The 18,104-nt window shown below is 34.2% G+C and overlaps 12 protein-coding genes and 2 pseudogenes across 14 annotated transcripts, besides 6 other annotated features; 9 read left to right on the forward strand and 5 right to left on the reverse strand.

Moving 5' to 3' along the window:
- Positions 1-6,316: part of a mobile genetic element that runs on past the window's edge.
- On the forward strand, positions 24-1,013 carry TVAGG3_0050360 (annotated as a pseudogene). Its single transcript has one exon. A coding segment is annotated over exon 1 (990 nt).
- TVAGG3_0050370 (keratin-associated protein family) lies at positions 1,211-2,197 on the forward strand (the record flags this gene model as incomplete). The annotated part of the gene is made up of 1 exon (XM_051221000.1): positions 1,211-2,197. A coding segment is annotated over one exon (987 nt), but the record flags the coding sequence as incomplete, so codon positions are not given.
- On the forward strand, positions 2,502-3,302 carry TVAGG3_0050380 (integrase core domain containing protein family; the record flags this gene model as incomplete). The annotated part of the gene is made up of 1 exon (XM_051221001.1): positions 2,502-3,302. The coding sequence occupies one exon, from the start codon at positions 2,502-2,504 to the stop codon at positions 3,300-3,302; it is 801 nt and encodes a 266-aa protein (XP_051105987.1).
- On the forward strand, positions 3,930-4,262 carry TVAGG3_0050390 (organellar and viral DNA polymerase type B; the record flags this gene model as incomplete). Its single annotated transcript, XM_051221002.1, has 1 exon — positions 3,930-4,262. The coding sequence occupies one exon, from the start codon at positions 3,930-3,932 to the stop codon at positions 4,260-4,262; it is 333 nt and encodes a 110-aa protein (XP_051105988.1).
- On the forward strand, positions 4,649-5,314 carry TVAGG3_0050400 (uncharacterized protein; the record flags this gene model as incomplete). The annotated part of the gene is made up of 1 exon (XM_051221003.1): positions 4,649-5,314. One exon carries the CDS (start codon positions 4,649-4,651, stop codon positions 5,312-5,314), a length of 666 nt encoding a protein of 221 aa, XP_051105989.1.
- Positions 6,317-6,542: 226 nt separating the features above from the next.
- Positions 6,543-6,570: a terminal%2Cinverted (terminal inverted repeat of Mariner transposon ID:TVAGG3_0050410).
- Positions 6,543-7,846: a mobile genetic element.
- Positions 6,623-7,750, reverse strand: TVAGG3_0050420 (Mariner transposase; the record flags this gene model as incomplete). The annotated part of the gene is made up of 1 exon (XM_051221004.1): positions 6,623-7,750. One exon carries the CDS (start codon positions 7,748-7,750, stop codon positions 6,623-6,625), a length of 1,128 nt encoding a protein of 375 aa, XP_051105990.1.
- Positions 7,819-7,846: a terminal%2Cinverted (terminal inverted repeat of Mariner transposon ID:TVAGG3_0050410).
- Positions 7,847-7,928: 82 nt separating this feature from the next.
- Positions 7,929-8,708: a terminal%2Cinverted (terminal inverted repeat of Maverick-1A/1C transposon ID:TVAGG3_0050430).
- Positions 7,929-18,104: part of a mobile genetic element that runs on past the window's edge.
- On the reverse strand, positions 8,709-9,245 carry TVAGG3_0050440 (protein of unknown function, DUF4107 family; the record flags this gene model as incomplete). The annotated part of the gene is made up of 1 exon (XM_051221005.1): positions 8,709-9,245. One exon carries the CDS (start codon positions 9,243-9,245, stop codon positions 8,709-8,711), a length of 537 nt encoding a protein of 178 aa, XP_051105991.1.
- On the reverse strand, positions 9,246-9,470 carry TVAGG3_0050450 (uncharacterized protein; the record flags this gene model as incomplete). Its single annotated transcript, XM_051221006.1, has 1 exon — positions 9,246-9,470. The coding sequence occupies one exon, from the start codon at positions 9,468-9,470 to the stop codon at positions 9,246-9,248; it is 225 nt and encodes a 74-aa protein (XP_051105992.1).
- On the reverse strand, positions 9,471-10,150 carry TVAGG3_0050460 (annotated as a pseudogene). Its single transcript has one exon. A coding segment is annotated over exon 1 (680 nt).
- TVAGG3_0050470 (protein of unknown function, DUF4106 family) lies at positions 10,401-11,023 on the forward strand (the record flags this gene model as incomplete). Its single annotated transcript, XM_051221007.1, has 1 exon — positions 10,401-11,023. A coding segment is annotated over one exon (623 nt), but the record flags the coding sequence as incomplete, so codon positions are not given.
- TVAGG3_0050480 (uncharacterized protein) lies at positions 11,679-12,293 on the forward strand (the record flags this gene model as incomplete). The annotated part of the gene is made up of 1 exon (XM_051221008.1): positions 11,679-12,293. One exon carries the CDS (start codon positions 11,679-11,681, stop codon positions 12,291-12,293), a length of 615 nt encoding a protein of 204 aa, XP_051105994.1.
- Positions 12,490-12,702, reverse strand: TVAGG3_0050490 (uncharacterized protein; the record flags this gene model as incomplete). Its single annotated transcript, XM_051221009.1, has 1 exon — positions 12,490-12,702. One exon carries the CDS (start codon positions 12,700-12,702, stop codon positions 12,490-12,492), a length of 213 nt encoding a protein of 70 aa, XP_051105995.1.
- TVAGG3_0050500 (uncharacterized protein) lies at positions 14,303-14,953 on the forward strand (the record flags this gene model as incomplete). Its single annotated transcript, XM_051221010.1, has 1 exon — positions 14,303-14,953. A coding segment is annotated over one exon (651 nt), but the record flags the coding sequence as incomplete, so codon positions are not given.
- On the forward strand, positions 16,284-17,369 carry TVAGG3_0050510 (integrase core domain containing protein family; the record flags this gene model as incomplete). Its single annotated transcript, XM_051221011.1, has 1 exon — positions 16,284-17,369. One exon carries the CDS (start codon positions 16,284-16,286, stop codon positions 17,367-17,369), a length of 1,086 nt encoding a protein of 361 aa, XP_051105997.1.

Below are 18,104 nucleotides of genomic sequence, written 5' to 3' on the forward strand. Positions count from 1 at the left end.
CTATTAAAACTTTATCTGGTTGGATGCAAGAAACAAGGAGTCAAATAGATACTGTAAGACGTATAGCAAACAATGCACGTACGGGATTGGATACTTTTACGAGAAGCACAAAATACACTAAAGGAAGCAAATGATATTCTTGGCTCAGTATCAGACATGCATGAAGATTGGCTTAAAGGTATTGACAAATTTAAAAAATCACAGTCAGTCTATTGCTGACTACAAGAAAAGTATAGATTTTTTACATAGTGCTATGGACGTACATGATGGAAGCATAAGGAACTTACTTAATGCTAACAATAACTTACCAGGAACTATTAAAGCATTTATAAAGTCCTTTGTAAAGCCTGGTGCTCTAACATTTAGGTCTTTGAGAGCAAGAGCATTGAAGTCAAGAGATGCAGAAACTCCAACAGAACCTACAGAAGGAACTGAAACAACAGAAACTCCAGAGGATCCACCAAAACCAACGGCAAATGAAATATTGTTCGAATATTTTCCAAGATACTCTGTCCTCATTGCATACATTCAAGAAATACTTAAGAAAGCTGACTTGACTTTGGGGGATGATGAAAGTTCTGTATATCTTTCGTTCCAATTCCAAATAGCAGAACTTTTGAGACAGATATGCTTAATGTATGACAACATCTCTGATTTCACAAGATATGACGACGACCATGACCCCGAACACGGCGAAGAAGAAGTTTTACAAACATCCATTAAGACAGGAAAGGTTTTAACTCAAAGTATCATTATTGACACCGAAGATGGCGAAGTGGACGTTCTTCAAGAGCTGAAGAAAAATACTTCTTCGGGAGGTGGTGGTAGGCATGAACTTGAAATAAATGAGATAGAAGAGAAATTAGCCGAAAAAGCAGACAAAAACCATGTTCATTATATAAGTTCAGATGAACAGATTATAACGGATTATCATGGATATTTAACACGAACTGAAGAAAGAGTGAAGACAAAAGATGTTAATGAAAGAAGATATAAATACATTCGTGCTGAAGGTTATGACATACGTTGTACTGTACAGTATGACACAGGTAAAGCACCAGAAGCATTTGATTATAACGATGAAATTTATGCTTCATACTTCTTTGTTAACGGTGTATTAGTTGAACCAAGATTTATGTTGAGAGTTAAGGCAAAAATAACTTTTGAAGATGCTATTAAAAGTAAAGCTGACAAAGATGAACTTGACGCAACGAACAAAGTTTTGAAATCTCATAAACACAATATCTCCGATATAAATGAACTTCAAGCTACATTAAATAGTAAAGCTGACAAGAACCATACACATGAATCCTTCACTACTGTTAGAGCAGACGACATAATATTGAACTATACCCTTGGTTCAAGTGCACCTTTAGAAAATCCAAGTACAAGCGTAAAAGATACTCTTAATAGTTTAGATAGTAAATGTATGAACATTGAAGGTCGTGTCAGAAACTTTGAAACATATGAACTACCAGCAATGTTAGATAAAAAAGCAGATAAAGAACATACACATAACTCCTTCTCAACTGTTGCTATAGAAAGTATTGAAGGAACGGTTGGCGGAACTGGTGGGGATGCATTATATTATAAACCTCCTAACTTTCCACAAGGTTTAACATCGAATGAAAACATAACAACGAAGAAAGACATTAGCTGTAAAAATGTTTATGTCATGGATGATGAAAATAATGTTAAATTCACTGCTCAAGATTTATATGATAAGAAAGCTGACAAAACAGAGCTTCAAACATTAAAGACTGAAATACTTCAAACATTATATCCTATAGGCTCTATTTATACGTCAATGAACTCAACAAATCCAGCAAGTGTTTTAGGTTTTGGTACGTGGCAGCAGATTGTAGACAAATTCTTATACTGTGCTAACTCTTCAAAGCAAACAGGAGGCTCAAAGAAAATTAAAGAAGCAAACTTACCTGCGCACACTCATACAGGAACTACAAACTTTTCTGGCGACCATAGCCACTCATTAAGAGACCACCCATTATACAACTCAGACTATGAAGCTGGCAATGAAGTTTTATCTCCATCTTATAACAATTCAGCAAAAAAGACTTTTCGACCAACTGAACCAGGAGGAAATCATTCACACACTTTCACAACAAATCCAACAGGTTCGGGTGCAGATTATATGCCACCATTTATGACTGTATTCGCATGGTACCGTCTTGAATAAAATCTTTATTTTTACATAAATGAGTTTAAAAGAAGTATTCGAATCATCACCGTGGAGGTCATTTAAGAAGTTCAATGAAGCTGCAAAGAGTTGGGGATTTACTAACAGAGCTGAAGTGAAAAGGTTCTTTGACAAAAATGTTGTACATCAAACAAAAATAAACCCTTACGACTACTTTTTACCAATTTACTCCAACACTCCTGACGCATACCAATTTGACACTCTCATTCAAAGCAGAAAAGGAGGCCATAAACCTTTCCTCATCTTCATAAATGTTAACACTCGTAAAGCATATGCATATCCAATGAAAAATAAAAGAACTCGTGAAGTGTTAAGAGTTTTACAAAAGTTTGTAGCAGAACATAACCCAAGTACTTTAACATCAGACCAAGACGGTGCATACCTCAGCAATGAAATCACAGAATTTCTCATTAAGCATAACATAACTCACTACACTACTGAAGACCACAACCATAACATACTCGGCATCATAAACCGCTTCATAAGGACTCTCAGAGATTTAAATCAAGAGCGAGACTTTACCGAAGAAACAATGAAACATTTTCTCGAAGTATATAATTCCTCAACGCATTCTACAACAGGACATACACCAAATTCAATGACACAACAACAAGAAGAAAAGTATATACAAAAGAAACGAAGTCAAACACAAAATATCAGAAATTCAACACAATTTACCCTCATTCCTGGTACAAAAGTTCGTGTAGTTCTTGACGACAAACCGTTGACAAAGAAACGTTTAAGGTTAAGTCGAAACTATTATATAGTAGATTCAACGCAAGGTAATGGATATCTTATAAAAGCTGCTGACGATTCGATTGCGTTTTACCCTCTTCATAAGTTAGTCGAAAGTAGTAATGGCAAACTTGCTGAAACCATTGACGAAGCAAAGCGAGGAGTGGTTATTGAAATACTTGGCTATAACATAAACGATGACACTTATAAAGTAAGATATGAAGGAGGCGTTGAAGATGTTATACCATCTAAGAACTTGAGAGAGTCGAAGCCAACACATCTGGGACCATTAGAGCGGGAGTACTGGAAAGACAAAAATATGCCAGAAAGAATAAGAAAATTCTTCTAAACTTTTTCATTAGATGTAAATCAGACATGAACGAGAACAGTCATGATATCATTAATGGTACCATTTATTTTAACATAAAGACGCAAAGCGGCGGGGCATAGCCCATGACCAAAAATAATTTTTAGGGTAGATGGGTATTTCTACCCTCATTTCTACCCTCATGAATTTTCATGAATTTCCTTAAAATAGAAAAAATAAAGTTAGTTTTATTTTTATTTATTTTTTTTATTTTGTATAAAAGATATGATTTCAACAATCGGCACAACAACAATTCAAACAACAACAGCACCAAACTCGTTAGTCATGAATCCAACATCTATGTTAGTAGAGATGAAAAACTTCATTCCTTCTTCATATAGTTTTGGAACAGAAATACAAAGAATAAAGCAAGAACTTTTAACAAGTAATTTAGACTGTACCGCACAGGATGAAGAAAATGAAGAATATCTTTATGACATGCAGGACATTATTGACCATTTACCCAAATTGCCTGAAATCCAGCAACAAAAGCTCACTATTCCTGAATTCGATAAAATAGAAGTGAAACCAACTGACTCAGTAGAAATAAAGAAGTTCATACGTAAAGTAAACTATGAGTTTCTAGGATATCATTGCAACCATAAAGTTATGGACAAAGATTGCGACATGGTATATAAGAACATCTCTGACATATATAAATCGGAGGAGTTTAAGACATACGACAACTTTGTTTCATTAGTTGCAAAATGTGTATGGCAGATAAGAGATAAAGATAGAAGAGGTAAAGTATGGCATGAACAGATAAAACCAGCAGCTTTTGAGTTAAAGAAAACCATTGACGCCTTAGTTGTTCTAGCAGGTCAAATTTCAATGTATAACGCAAAAATGAATCCGCAATGTTCTAAATGTAAAGCAGCAATGAGGAAATATAACTACTCCGTCAAAGAGATAGAACGAATGAGAACGACTATGCTGACTTAAAGAAAGAAGCAGAGAAACCAGCGGAAAATAAAATGGACATGTTAGCATTTCTGAACAAAAACTATCCAACTGCTGACGATTTCCTTCTATCTGACTTCAAGAAGAAGTATAAAGAAACCTTCGACATTGTTAAAACTTTTGATATCCTCAGCGAAGAAATAGAAGCTACGAAGCTGTTTAGAATCTCACGAATTCATAACGTTTACCATGTGAAACGTTTATAAAATAACTGGGGTAGAAATGAGGGTAGAAATTAGGTTAGATATACCCATCTACCCTAAAAATTATTTTAACATAAATGACCAAAAATAATGAATTTCATTAGTTAGAAAAATAATGCTAATTTTATTTTTTTCTAATTTTTTATCTTGTATGTAAGAACAGAAATGTCAGTCGAAGCAAAAACATTCACGAACAAATCTAATGGCGAAACATTCACAAAAGGCACTTATAACGGTATTGAAGTCTTATGTAGAGACAAGGATGGTTACATTAATGCAACAAAGATGGCAAGAGAAGCAGGAAAGTTAAACCATTTAAACAGATTTCTCAATAGTGCTAAAATGCAGGAAATTCTTGAGTTTTGGTTGAAAGAATACGGTCAAGCCAAAAGTGGCTTGACATCAAAACAAGCATTTTATGAGCTTACTAAGGGTGTTATAAATGAATTCAAAGGTATTTACATACATCCTGACCTCGTTCATTTTGTTGCTGAATGGTGCTCTGTAAAGTATGCATTTTATGTCAAAGATATTATGGACTCCATAGACAAGAAAGTTCATGAGAAATTAGATGAAGAAGAACTTGAAGATAAAGTAGAGAATGCTAAACCTTTGTTTGAAGAAGAAGTTAGAAAAATGTGCGAAAAACAATTAGAACATGAACGTGAGATATGTTATGGTTATAGAGATTCTCCATACGAACTAGACCAATGGGAACAAGAAGATTTAAAGAGAGAATTTAGAGAATATGAACTCGCTAAGATAGCATTAGAAGCTGCAGAAAAGAAGTTAAAAGTTTGGGGTCGTTTTGTACAAAAATATTGTGAGTAAATGAACCATTTATTTTTGTCATAAATGACCAAAAAATAATGTTTATGTTAGAATGTTAGATCTAACACGTTTTCTAACCTCTTTTATAACATGGTCTAAAACTCTCGAAAATCATGAATTTTTGACATTTCTTTAAGACAGAAAAAATAAAGTTAGAATTTTTTTATTTATTTTTTTATTTTGTATGTAAAGACAGAAATGACAACATTAGAGAACACAACAACTGCTATCGTTCATGAAGCCATAAATGAAGAATACGAATACATACAATATAACAAACAACTTCGCCTCATTCGTTCTGTCAAAGACGATATGTACCAAATGCAAAGTATAATGAACGCTCTTCGTTCTACAAAGCAAGCATATCATTGGTTTGAAAACCAACAGACAAAAGAACTTTTAGAAGAATTTCCTCATATGATTGCTTCCCTCGGAAAACCGAGAGAAGAGATTCCGTATGAAAATCGCAAGAATTTGGCTCCTGGTTTGAAAGGTTATTATGTTCATAGACTTTTAGTAAATGCTGTAGCAATGTGGGCTTCACCTCGTTATGCTTGTTATATTTTCATGATGTTAGATGAACTATATAAAGCAGAACGTGAAGATATGGAAAAGAAACTTCAAGCAAAAGATGAAGTCATTGAATCCAAAGACAAAAGCATACAGAAAAGAATACCACGTTCAGTACCAAAAGGAAAGAAAAAGAGTTATAAGTATATGATATATACTGAAGAGTTGGAGAAAGAAGAAGACAGAGATATGGTTATGTTGCATTTAGTGAGAAGAAACAACAAGAGCTTTTATGACTTAGCTAAGATATATAAATCTGACAGAAACCGGTTCTATCGTGAAAACTTACCGATTTCAATGACACCGAATGAGCAAATAAAGGAAATTGTCAAAAATACTCTTCCTCAAACACACTATGACATCAAAGGTTGCACAATACTTACATTCAAAGAAGACTTACCGCTACTGAAAGAAAAGATAATAGAATATTTTGACAACTTCAAAGAGGAAGAATAAAAAAAATCTAAGCTAATTTTATTTTTTTATAAAATTTTATCTCATATGAAAGAACATGAATTTAGAATATTCGGAACTCATGACAGAAGAAGAGAACGAACAACATGTAAAAGATTATGCAAAGAGGAAGAATAAAAAAAATCTTCATCAAAAATGTAACAAAATCAATGTTGTGTGAAATAATTGCATATTTCATGCAATATAGGGTGTCCAAAGGTGTGTTTAGCACAAACCTGAATACTGCGAATAGAAATAAACAAGTTACATATATATAAAGTTTATTTAAATATAATCACCATTGGATTCAATCACGCGTTCGCAGCGATCGATCCAGGCTTGAAAGACACGCTTTAAATCATCATGAGAAAATTGCTCAAATTGCTCTCTTACAAAATTTTCAAGATCATCTGGACTCGCGAATTCGCGTCCTTCAGCTCTCTTTTTTAGCGTGCCGAATAAATAAAAGTCAGAGGGTGCAATATCAGGTGAATAAATTGGGTTTGGAACAACTTTGACATTGTTTTCCAACAAGTAATTCATTACCTTATGACTTTTGTGAACTCTTGAATTATCAAAATGAATTGCAAACTTTTGTTTTTGTTGTTTGGATTTCTCAAACTCATCAGAATTGATAATTTGAGTAAGAACATTGTCAATTAGATACTGAGCATTCATCGTATTAGGTTTTTGAAGAATATCAATTGCGATGATGCCATTCACGCCCCAAAAAACCGACAACATCATCATTGGTGTGTCAATTTTTTTCTTCGGGAATGTTTGCGGATTTTCATCCTTCGGGATCCACATGATTTTGGCTTCTGTTGCATATTGAAACCAAGACTCGTCCCCTGTTACTAAAAAGCGAAACTTCTTGGATTGATACGCACCCAATATAGAGAGGAGCTCTTTCGAAGATTGGACTCTAGATTTTTTTTGAACTGAATTAAGGTTGTGCGGAACCCAACGTGTATACGCTAGTTTGTAGTTCAAATAATTGTGCAGATAATAACTGACTGTTGTACGTGGTATCTGTGTCATCTCCTCTATCCTTCTGAGTGATGCTCTTGGGTCTTCATCTAGCGCTTGAAGAATTGCTTTGATTTTTCTTTGATCCGGCGATTTTTTGTCAATTTTTATGATGGGCGCCTTTTTGTTCATGAAGTGATACATCCTAACATGATACGTTACAGTGGAATAGCTAGGAGCATCCATACCGAAGCATTTTACCAAGGTCTCGTAAATTTTTTTACAGTCTTTGCATTTTTTTGCAAGAGCGAGGATGTTTTCTTTATGATTCATTAAAAAAATGAAAAAAATCCCGCCAAAATTTCCCGCGAAACCGCCTCTTGTCTCAAAATTCATTTTATATCCCAGCATGGCGCCAAAATACAACATACTCATCATATACATATATTCATATTTTTTATTATATATTTATAATCAGCATATATCTCCTTTAATAGTCTCATATAGAGCGCTGTGCTAAACGCACCTTTGGACACCCTATATTTTAAAAAATTTTATCTCATATGAAAGAACATGAATTTAGAATATTCGGAGATGACAAATATAAAACTTCATCATAAAAAGTTAGTATGGTTATCTTGGGTACAGCGGCACTGCGTTCCACCTTACCCAATATAACGGTTTGACACTTTACGAAACCGTTAACGTATATTTTACAACACAAACGACAACACCAACTTAACCTTAAATATTTACAAAACCACCACCCACTTCACTTCACTAACGAACTCACTAATGTAAAAAATAAACGTTCTCACTAACGAACTCACTAATGTAAAAAATAAACGTTCTCACTAACGAACTCACTAATGTAAAAAATAAACGTTCTCACTAACGAACTCACTACTGTAAAAAATAAATGTTCTCACTATCGTTCTCACTAACGACTTCACTAATGTTCTCATAAATTTTCCTCAATATCTTCATCATCAGTGTTAACTCTATTGTAGTCATACTTGAAGTCATAAAGTTTCTCTAACTTCTTAACGTACAATTTACATAACTTACCTTCGTCATCGTATGGTTTAATGATATAACTATTTCTATCTTTATACACAGTCAATGAAAAGTCAACTGGTCTCGGATGTATTTGAAAGAACATGTTATGCTCAGGAAGGAAGAATAAATGTTTAAATGTATGTTTGTTATACTGTGGAATTCGAATGAGTTGCTTTTGTTCTGTCATTTATATAAAAATAAACTTAAAAATAAAATAAAAAATAAACTTAAAAATTAATGATATCACCACCCTCACACGTATGAAAACATAGCACAAAAATAAATTTAGGTGAAGTGGTGAGATCTCACCTCTTTTTTCACCTGTTTTTTCACCCTGTTGAATTCATTGCTTTATAACTCTCTTCCTTGGTTTCTTTTTAGTTGCTTTCTTCACGTCTGTCTCCAACTTGACTGTCTTTCTTCTTCGTCCATAATGATACCAGTTACTTCCACCAGTCAATGGGTCAAATGGTCTTTCGTAAGGGTTTCCATACATTCCATAGGGACCATACGGAAGAACTACTGGTGGAAGTTGTGGAGAAGAAACATTTTCTTTAGTTCCATCGACTCTATTTAAATGCATTGTTTCACCTTTCATCTGGTCATTAAAGTCTTTTGCGTGTTTTGCAAACTCATCGTCCTTTCCTAAAGCATTTTCTGACTCAGTCGCAACTAAATTGGATGCTTTATTTATGAGCCCTATTTTATTTAATCTTAACTTCTTTGCAACCCAGCCTCCTATCTTTCCTTTATTTGCGTCTAATGTCTTCGAAACCCTTCCTCCACTCATTTTATTTACTGCGTCATAAGCTCCAAGTGCTTTTGCTCCAAATGCTAATGCTTTTGTTCCCATTGCGCCTAAAGCTGCCCAAGCTACCATTTACACCATATTAAAATCATCTCTCTTCAATATTATCTCATAAAAGTTCTCGTTACTGGAGAAAGTCAATGAAACATAAGCGTTCTCACGGGCTTCGCCCTCACCGCTTTGCGGTCTATCTAACTTCTTTCTTATCTCATCTATACGCTTCAAAATGTCTGAACAATTGCTAACATCTTCTACAACAGTTATTTCATCATGAATGACCTTCAAGAACAAGCTCATTTAATATGCAATTAAAATCATCTCAATAATGAGTCCATCCTTTCCGTCTTTGGTAGCACAACATCTTTCCTTGAAGAAGGTTCGACAAGTCTTATATTAAACTTACTGACAAAGTTTGTTATACTATAATGCTTCGGCGGCGAATACATATAGTTTGAAAAACATAATATAGATTCTTCAGCAAATTCACTTATACTGGATTTTATAACAATGTTCTCACGAGACCAAATACCACCAATTGACAATCTTGTAAGCAATCCTGCTGAACCTTCAACTGTAAACGTCGATGGTAACATTCCACGAAGGTCATCTATTGACATCTTTGAGTCACTGAATTTAAATATTTTCTTAAAGCAATCGTCATTATATAACCATGCAATAGCTTTGAAGTTTTCATTCGAATATACATCTGCTTCATTAAATGTAAAACCTGACTTCTTTGCAGAGACGACTTTAAAATCTATTGTGTTTGTTTCAAAATTATATGCTATGCTAACTTCTGAAGGTAATGGATGTCCTTCCGCAGTAAGTTGTTCTCTCACTACCGTTTGAAGCTTTGTGTTAAAAACTTTCATGTCATCTCCTGTGTCTAGGTTCACATACACAGCAACAGGAAAACTATCTTGCTTCTTTGTTTCATCATTATACCTCAAAACATTAAAGTTCTTCAATAATATTGTTCTTCCTGCTGGAATACTTCTAACTTGTCTTATTTCAATAGCTTTCTCACCTCCTACATACTCTACCCAGTGTCTTGGATATTCATAAGTATACTGACTATCTTGAATTTTGGTAGGTTTCATCATAACGTGTTCATAGTATATCTTTATACTCTTGTCAGTTAGACTCGGTGCTATGTTCTGAATATTTCTGACTTGCATTTTTAATGGAGATAAAATGAAGCATTTAATACATGACGTAGATGAAGACATGAATGAAAGCAGTGAAAAGCTCAACAGTTCTCTCATTCTTCCTTTCAGTAAGGACTATGAGTTCTGTTCAAATGGTGTTTATTTCTATTGTGGAAAGATGGGTTCAGGTAAGACATTTAACCTCATTCGTCATATACTCATAACAGAGCGTTTAGGAAACGACTCTTACTATGACCAAATCATTATATCAGCAACTTCAGACTCTATGGACTCAACAGCGAAAACATTTATGTCAAAAGTTCAAGCCTCTGTCGTTAAAGTTCCAGACAGTGAACTCATTGAATTTCTTCAACGTTACATTCGACGTAAGAGAAAATATTATGCCATCGTAGAGTTCATACAGTCAGGAATGCAAAAGACTTCTGAGGAGATGGAAAGAATTATTGACAAACACCACTTACGTCAATACTCAGGAGTTTACGATATGAAACGACTTACAAACTACATTCTATCAAAACTTTCAAAATACCCCTTCAAAAAGTATCCTTCAAACACTCTGCTCGTTTGTGACGACTTCGCTGGAAAAGGTTTAGTGTCAAAGCCTGACTCACCATTAGCTAACATCATAACTAAAGTCAGACATTACCACTTAACTGTAGCAATACTTATGCAAACATGGCGTTTTCTTGCTTTAAACATAAAACGTCTCATAACTGACTTCGTTATCTTTCAAGGTTTCTCACGTTATGATATTGAACTCATTTGGGAACAGTCAGGTATAACATTACCTTTTGAAGAAATTTGGGAAGCATATAAGTCTCTCATCTCTCCTCGTTCATACCTTGAGATTCATATCATGACTAATACCATTAAAGTCAAAAATATTCCATGGGAACGACCAACATTGTTTTAAAGCTTAACCTTCAATTGACTGATGGTAAACAAATTCCATGCATCTCTGTCGCCATTTCTGTTAATATTTTTGCTGTCATTCATATCATCCACTTCCCCATCCGTTAGCTTTTGAGGATATGCGTTAGAATAGCTGTTCTTAAATGAAGGCTTTTCACCTTTGAGAGCATAAACTCTATAACTTTCTGCATACTTTATGTTTGAACCTCCTGAGCCATCATTGACATAAATTTTTATAGGCTTCCACCCTTTGTTCATGTTCCTGCTTTTTCCCTTAGCTCTTTTGTTCAGTAGTTCTACATCTTTATACACAGCTCCTGTCTCAGTGAATTCAACAATATTTTCATTCGTTAGCTTTACATTCAAACCCTTGTCGAGTATATTGTTCATTTCATACATATAAAAGGTTTTTATTCTATATGAAATGAGAAGCAAATCCATCTTAGCTGGTGCCGTTAATGTTCCAATTGAACCAACATCAAATGTTGACTCACGAACGACAAACAATATTGTCATAAAGAACTATAGTTCAGAGTGTTTGAAAGAAAAAGAACCAGAACTTAAGTCGGTGAATTTAAACTCAGCTTCAGACGCTAACGCTACATCAGATGTTAAGTTAGAGTATCCACCACTGGACCAAATTCTTTCAAGAGAAGCCAACGACAACCCTTACACAAATGTTCAAACAAATTCTTCAGATAACGTAGACCATTACCTTCTTCAGTTATACCAAACAATTTTACTCAAAGACGATAAGAAGCTTTTGACAAATCTTATAAGCAAGAACCAAATAATTCTAACAAAGGTGGACCTTGAAAATGTTATATCACGAATAACATGGAAACAATATGTCATTGACTATCTCGACCCTGAAATCGAATGCTGTGGTCAAACTCCACTATTCATGAAAATAGGTAACATCCGCATCATTGAAACACCAGGTACTCCAGGAGTTGAGTTTAAGTATAAATATTCGAACGAGTATACAAAACTATCTACTGACTATAAGCTTTGTTTGAAATATGTTTTAGTAAATTAAAGCAATTTGTAATATCTATCCAAAACTTCTTCAACAGTATCGAACTCATCTTCATAATGCAAACTTAATCTTATTGACTTGGTGCAGTTTTCACTAACACAATATTTTTCTGTTCTCTTGACTGACATAACTAACTCATTTGTTTCATCAAACAGCAACAACCAAAGTTCATGACCTAATACATAACATTCATACTTTATATTTTTAGCTCTGAGTTCTCTTGTAAGCTGTTGCATTTAATATTTTCTAAAAAGTCAACTTCAACAGTCATTCGCACTGGTGCCTTCAGTTCTACAGGCTCTCCTTGAAAGTCAACAAGTCTGAATTGCATGTCTTTCAAATTATGAGGACTAATGCGAACCCATTTACCTAAATGAGTTGCTATGACAGGAACGTTTGGAATGAACATTGAATTTACTACATAACAGAAGGATTTATATTCTACTGAACCTTTACTATTAACTCCTGAAATACCTGTGACATTAGCTATTTTTGACTCAATGTACAAACAGTTGCCATAACATACGTATGGAACAGATTTCATCTCAATCGTTTTGTCAACACTTTTCAAAGGAAATGTCATATGGTATGCACCCAAAAGAAGTTGTACTCTATGACTCATTCGTGTTATCTTAAACTCCTTCGCATAACTGAACTTCAAAACTCCTGCAATAAGTTTAACATTCATTAAGTTTTCTTCGTTATCCTTGTTTATTGTAGTATTTATGAGAGCATTTAACATCCAGCTAATGTTTCCATCTTATATTCTACATTATTGTGAAATCTTATTTCGTGCTTCTTTCCATCTATTTCAATCTCCATGAAATCTGTTTCATCAGTTATAACGAATGAAGCGATAGTATTGAAGTCAACCATTCTGAATGCAAGCGCCTCATTCTGTAGACCTAAGTTTGTTTGTAGCTTTACTGTCCCGTATTCGTTTGGGTCTGTACTTTGCAAATAGAACAACATTTTATTCTCATTAAAATATGAGTATAGCTGCATATGCGTATGAAGCTGACAGAGCTAAACGTTTATATTTTGATCAATACTCTCTCACACTTACTGACAAATATATTGTTATCAGTGATGGAAATACCGAGAAATACATAACATGGAAGGACTATGAAAAGTTTGACCCCATTTTAACTCCATGCACTATGCCATTCATTGTAAATGGTGAAGTTGTCATGAAGAACGACACAACAGTATATAAGTCTGTATATGAAGCGTTAGAATATATGTTGAATTATAATCCCGAAAGATTTGACCCAAGCACTACACCATGTGCAATGCCTTTTATTAAGGACGGTGAAATCGTAAGAGTTCCGAATTCAACGGTTTACACAGCTGTTCAAAACAGTTTACAAAACATTTTAGCGAATATCTTTAATTCAGAAACTACAGAAATAAAATTACCATATATAACAGATGCTAAAGAAATTAAATCAAAAACAACAACATTATTTACGTCACTTAATGATTTAATGACTTATATCATTAATATTCCTGCACCAACTACAGCATTTGATCCAAACTCGACGGTTTGTAGTGTACCTTTCATTAATGACAGTTCAGTAATTGTTTTAAGGGATTCGACAGTAAATGAATCATTAAAGGCGTCATTAATGAAAATCATTGATTTTAATTCATTCACGAATACATATAATTCATTCATTAATGTTTCATATGCTTCTAAAGAAGGTGAGCCAAAAACTATCAATAAAGCGGTGTATGAAATAAAAGCATCAACGACGAAATTGAATTCGTTAACTTTTGACGGTGATAGTTTCGTTAATGACATAACATCGAGGAAAACAATTTTAACGAAAGAATACTTAAAATCTCATGTTAGTGAGTTCGTTGAAATTGAAAAAGAAGGTGGAATTAAGTTCGATCCACTGAATTTCATTTTCAGCTTAGCGAATGCGGGTATTAATTTTGCTGAATGGACAACTATACAGAGTGAAATAAATGCAATATGGACGTTTTTGGGGTCAAAAGCGGGAATGGGTGAGCTTGTAAATGCTGCAAGAACATTAGGTGAAACAGGAAATTTTGTAGATGGTTTTAAAAGACTTGTTTCAAATGTTTTAACAAACACAAAGAAATTATTTAGATATACCGTACATAACAGACGGATTTTCGAACAGATAGCAACAAACCCTCCGGTTATGGCTGCGTTGATGATGGTTAGAGATATAAAACCACGTAACGACGGGAACGAAGAACATGAACAACAGGATACTGGTCGGGTTATTCGAGACATTAAAAACGTGTATCCTGAAGTTATTGATTTATTTAGAGGTGTTAATGATTCGATTTCAAATCATTCTATAACCCTCGATGAAGAGAATAAATTAACAGATTATATATTCGTCATTATTGCAGAATTAATGAAGAGAATAAATGAAAAAGGAATTGGTGATATCATTAATGTCAGCGATGTAATGATGAAAAGAAATTTTGACTCATTATTTACAAAACCGAAAACAGAATATAGTCTTTATGACGTAATTACCGAATTAATGAAAAAGATTAATGATAATAAGAGTTCTGGCGGAAGAGTTGAATTAGAAGTGAATGATGTTAATGAGAAATTAGCCGAAAAAGCAAACAAAAATGAGCTTTTAGCTCTGAGTGATAAAGTCAAGAACCACGTTCATTATATAACTTCAGACGAACAGATTATAACGGACTACCATGGATATTTAACACAGGATGAACAAATAAGCACTGAAGATGTTAATGAAAGAAGATATAAATTCATTCGTGCTAAAGGTTATGACATACACTGTACTGTACAGTATGACACAGGTAAAGCACCAGAAGCATTTGGTTATAACGATGAAATTTATGCTTCATACTTCTTTGTTAACGGTGTATTAGTTGAACCAAGATTTACTTTGAGAGTTAAGTCAAAAATAACTTTTGAAGATGCTATTAAAAGTAAAGCTGACAAAGTTGAACTCGAAGCAACGAATAAAGTTTTGAAATCTCATAAACACAACATCTCCGATATAAATGAACTTCAAGCTACATTAGACAGTAAAGCTGACAAGAACCATACACATAAATCCTTCACTACTGTTAGAGCAGACGACATAATATTGAACTATACCCTTGGTTCAAGTGCACCTTTAGAGAATCCGAGTACAAGCGTAAAAGATACACTAAACTCCTTAAATAACAAATGTATGAATATCGAAGGTCATGTCAGAAACTTTGAAACACATGAACTACCAGCAATGTTAGACAGTAAAGCAGATAAAGAACATACACATAAATCCTTCACTACTGTTAGAGCAGACGACATAATATTGAACTTTGATCTTGGTTCAAGTGCACCATTAGAAAATCCAAGTACAAGCGTAAAAGATACACTAAACTCCTTAAATGGTAAATGTATGAATATCGAAGGTCATGCCATAAACTTTGAAACATATGAACTACCAGCAATGTTAGATAAGAAAGCTAACAAAACAGAGCTTCAAACATTAAAGACGGAAATACTTCAAACATTATATCCTGTTGGTTCTTTATATACATCAATGAACTCAACAAATCCAGCAAGTGTTTTAGGTTTTGGTGAATGGAAGCAGATTGTAGACAAATTCTTATACTGTGCTAACTCTTCAAAGCAAACAGGAGGTTCGAAGAAAATTAAAGAAGCAAACCTTCCACCGCACACTCATACAGGAACTACAAACACAACAGGTAATCATTCACATTCAATAACAAAAAGAGGTTATATAAATCTTGCAGCGGGTTCGGATAGATGGGGAATGAATAGATATGATATCACAACTGACCCAGTAGATTCAAGCACAGGTATTTTCTGTGGAACCGCAGGAAATCATTCACACACTTTCACAACAAAGCCAACAGGCTCGGGTAAAGATTACATGCCACCATTTGTGACTGTATTCGCATGGTACCGCGTTCATTGAACGCGCTTGAGCCTAGAATAAAATCTTTAACTTTACATAAATGAGCTTGAAGGAAGTATTCGAATCATCACCGTGGAGGTCATTTAAGAAGTTCAATGAAGCTGCAAAGAGTTGGGGATTTACTAACAGAGCTGAAGTGAAAAGGTTCTTTGACAAAAATGTTGTACATCAAACAAAAATAAACCCTTACGACTACTTTTTACCAATTTACTCCAACACTCCTGACGCATACCAATTTGACACTCTCATTCAAAGCAGAAAAGGAGGACATAAACCATTCCTCATCTTCATTAATGTTAACACTCGCAAAGCTTTTGCGTATATAATGAAAAATAAAGGAACTCATGAAGTGTTAAGAGTTTTACAAAAGTTTGTAGCAGAACATAGCCCAAGTACTTTAACATCAGACCAAGACAGTGCATACCTCAGCAATGAAATCACAGAATTTCTCATTAAGCATAACATAACTCACTACACTACTGAAGACCATAACCATAACATACTCGGCATCATAAACCGCTTCATAAGGACTCTCAGAGATTTAAATCAAGAGCGAGACTTTACCGAAGAAACAATGAAACATTTTCTCGAAGTATATAATTCCTCAACGCATTCTACAACAGGACATACACCAAATTCAATGACACAACAACAAGAAGAAAAGTATATACAAAAGAAACGAAGTCAAACACAAAATATCAGAAATTCAACACAATTTACCCTCATTCCTGGTACAAAAGTTCGTGTAGTTCTTGACGACAAACCGTTGACAAAGAAACGTTTAAGGTTAAGTCGAAACTATTATATAGTAGATTCAACGCAAGGTAATGGATATCTTATAAAAGCTGCTGACGATTCGATTGCGTTTTACCCTCTTCATAAGTTAGTCGAAAGTAGTAATGGCAAACTTGCTGAAACCATTGACGAAGCAAAGCGAGGAGTGGTTATTGAAATACTTGGCTATAACATAAACGATGACACTTATAAAGTAAGATATGAAGGAGGCGTTGAAGATGTTATACCATCTAAGAACTTGAGAGAGTCGAAGCCAACACATCTGGGTCCATTAGAGCGGGAGTACTGGAAAGATAAAAACATGCCAGAAAGAATACGAAAATTCTTCTAAACTTTTTCATTAGATGTAAATCAGACAAAAATATATTTTAGGTCAAGATTCCTCATTCGCTAAGGATTCCAAAAATGAAAAAATCATTGATTTCGGCTGAGAAAAAACAGCAAAACCCTTCTTCCACTGGAACAAAGAAATAAAGAAGAAATAAAGTAAATTTTTTATTTATTCCCGTGGAAGATAGAGCACTTTTATGACACTTTTTATTCACGACAAACAAGACAAACAAAGAAAATAAGAAAATACGGCGCTGTCGCGGTTCGAACCACAGACCCCGACCCCTCCATAACACCACCTTAGACCACTGTGCTACGTAGCCTGTCGACATAAGATTTTATAAATTGCATATTTGACGTAAATTTATTTCCATCTGGCTTCCCACCGCATAAGATATTCATACGTGTTTGTAAGACATTCATTAAACTTCTTTTCTATTGCATCTAATCTTGCGTTATTTTTTTCAATAACTTGTCTGTATTCTTCATCATCTCCAGCAGTGTTTGGGTCTTCACGTTTAAAATATTCATTGTTAACCAATTTTTTATCTACAAATTTTATTAGTGTTTGATTCACTTCGTTATGATAACGGTCATATTCTTTCAATACGTAAGTGAAGACAAAATGCGTCGTACCTTCAATCTTAAAGCTTAAAGAACTTTCAACACAGTTTTGAGGGTCTGTCAGTGCGTCAATGAGATAGTATTCGAAGTCAGTCAATAATCTTTTTAAAGT

Source organism: Trichomonas vaginalis, chromosome IV, assembly GCF_026262505.1.
Source record: "Trichomonas vaginalis G3 chromosome IV, whole genome shotgun sequence".
In the NCBI taxonomy this organism is placed as follows: Eukaryota; Parabasalia; order Trichomonadida; family Trichomonadidae; genus Trichomonas; species Trichomonas vaginalis.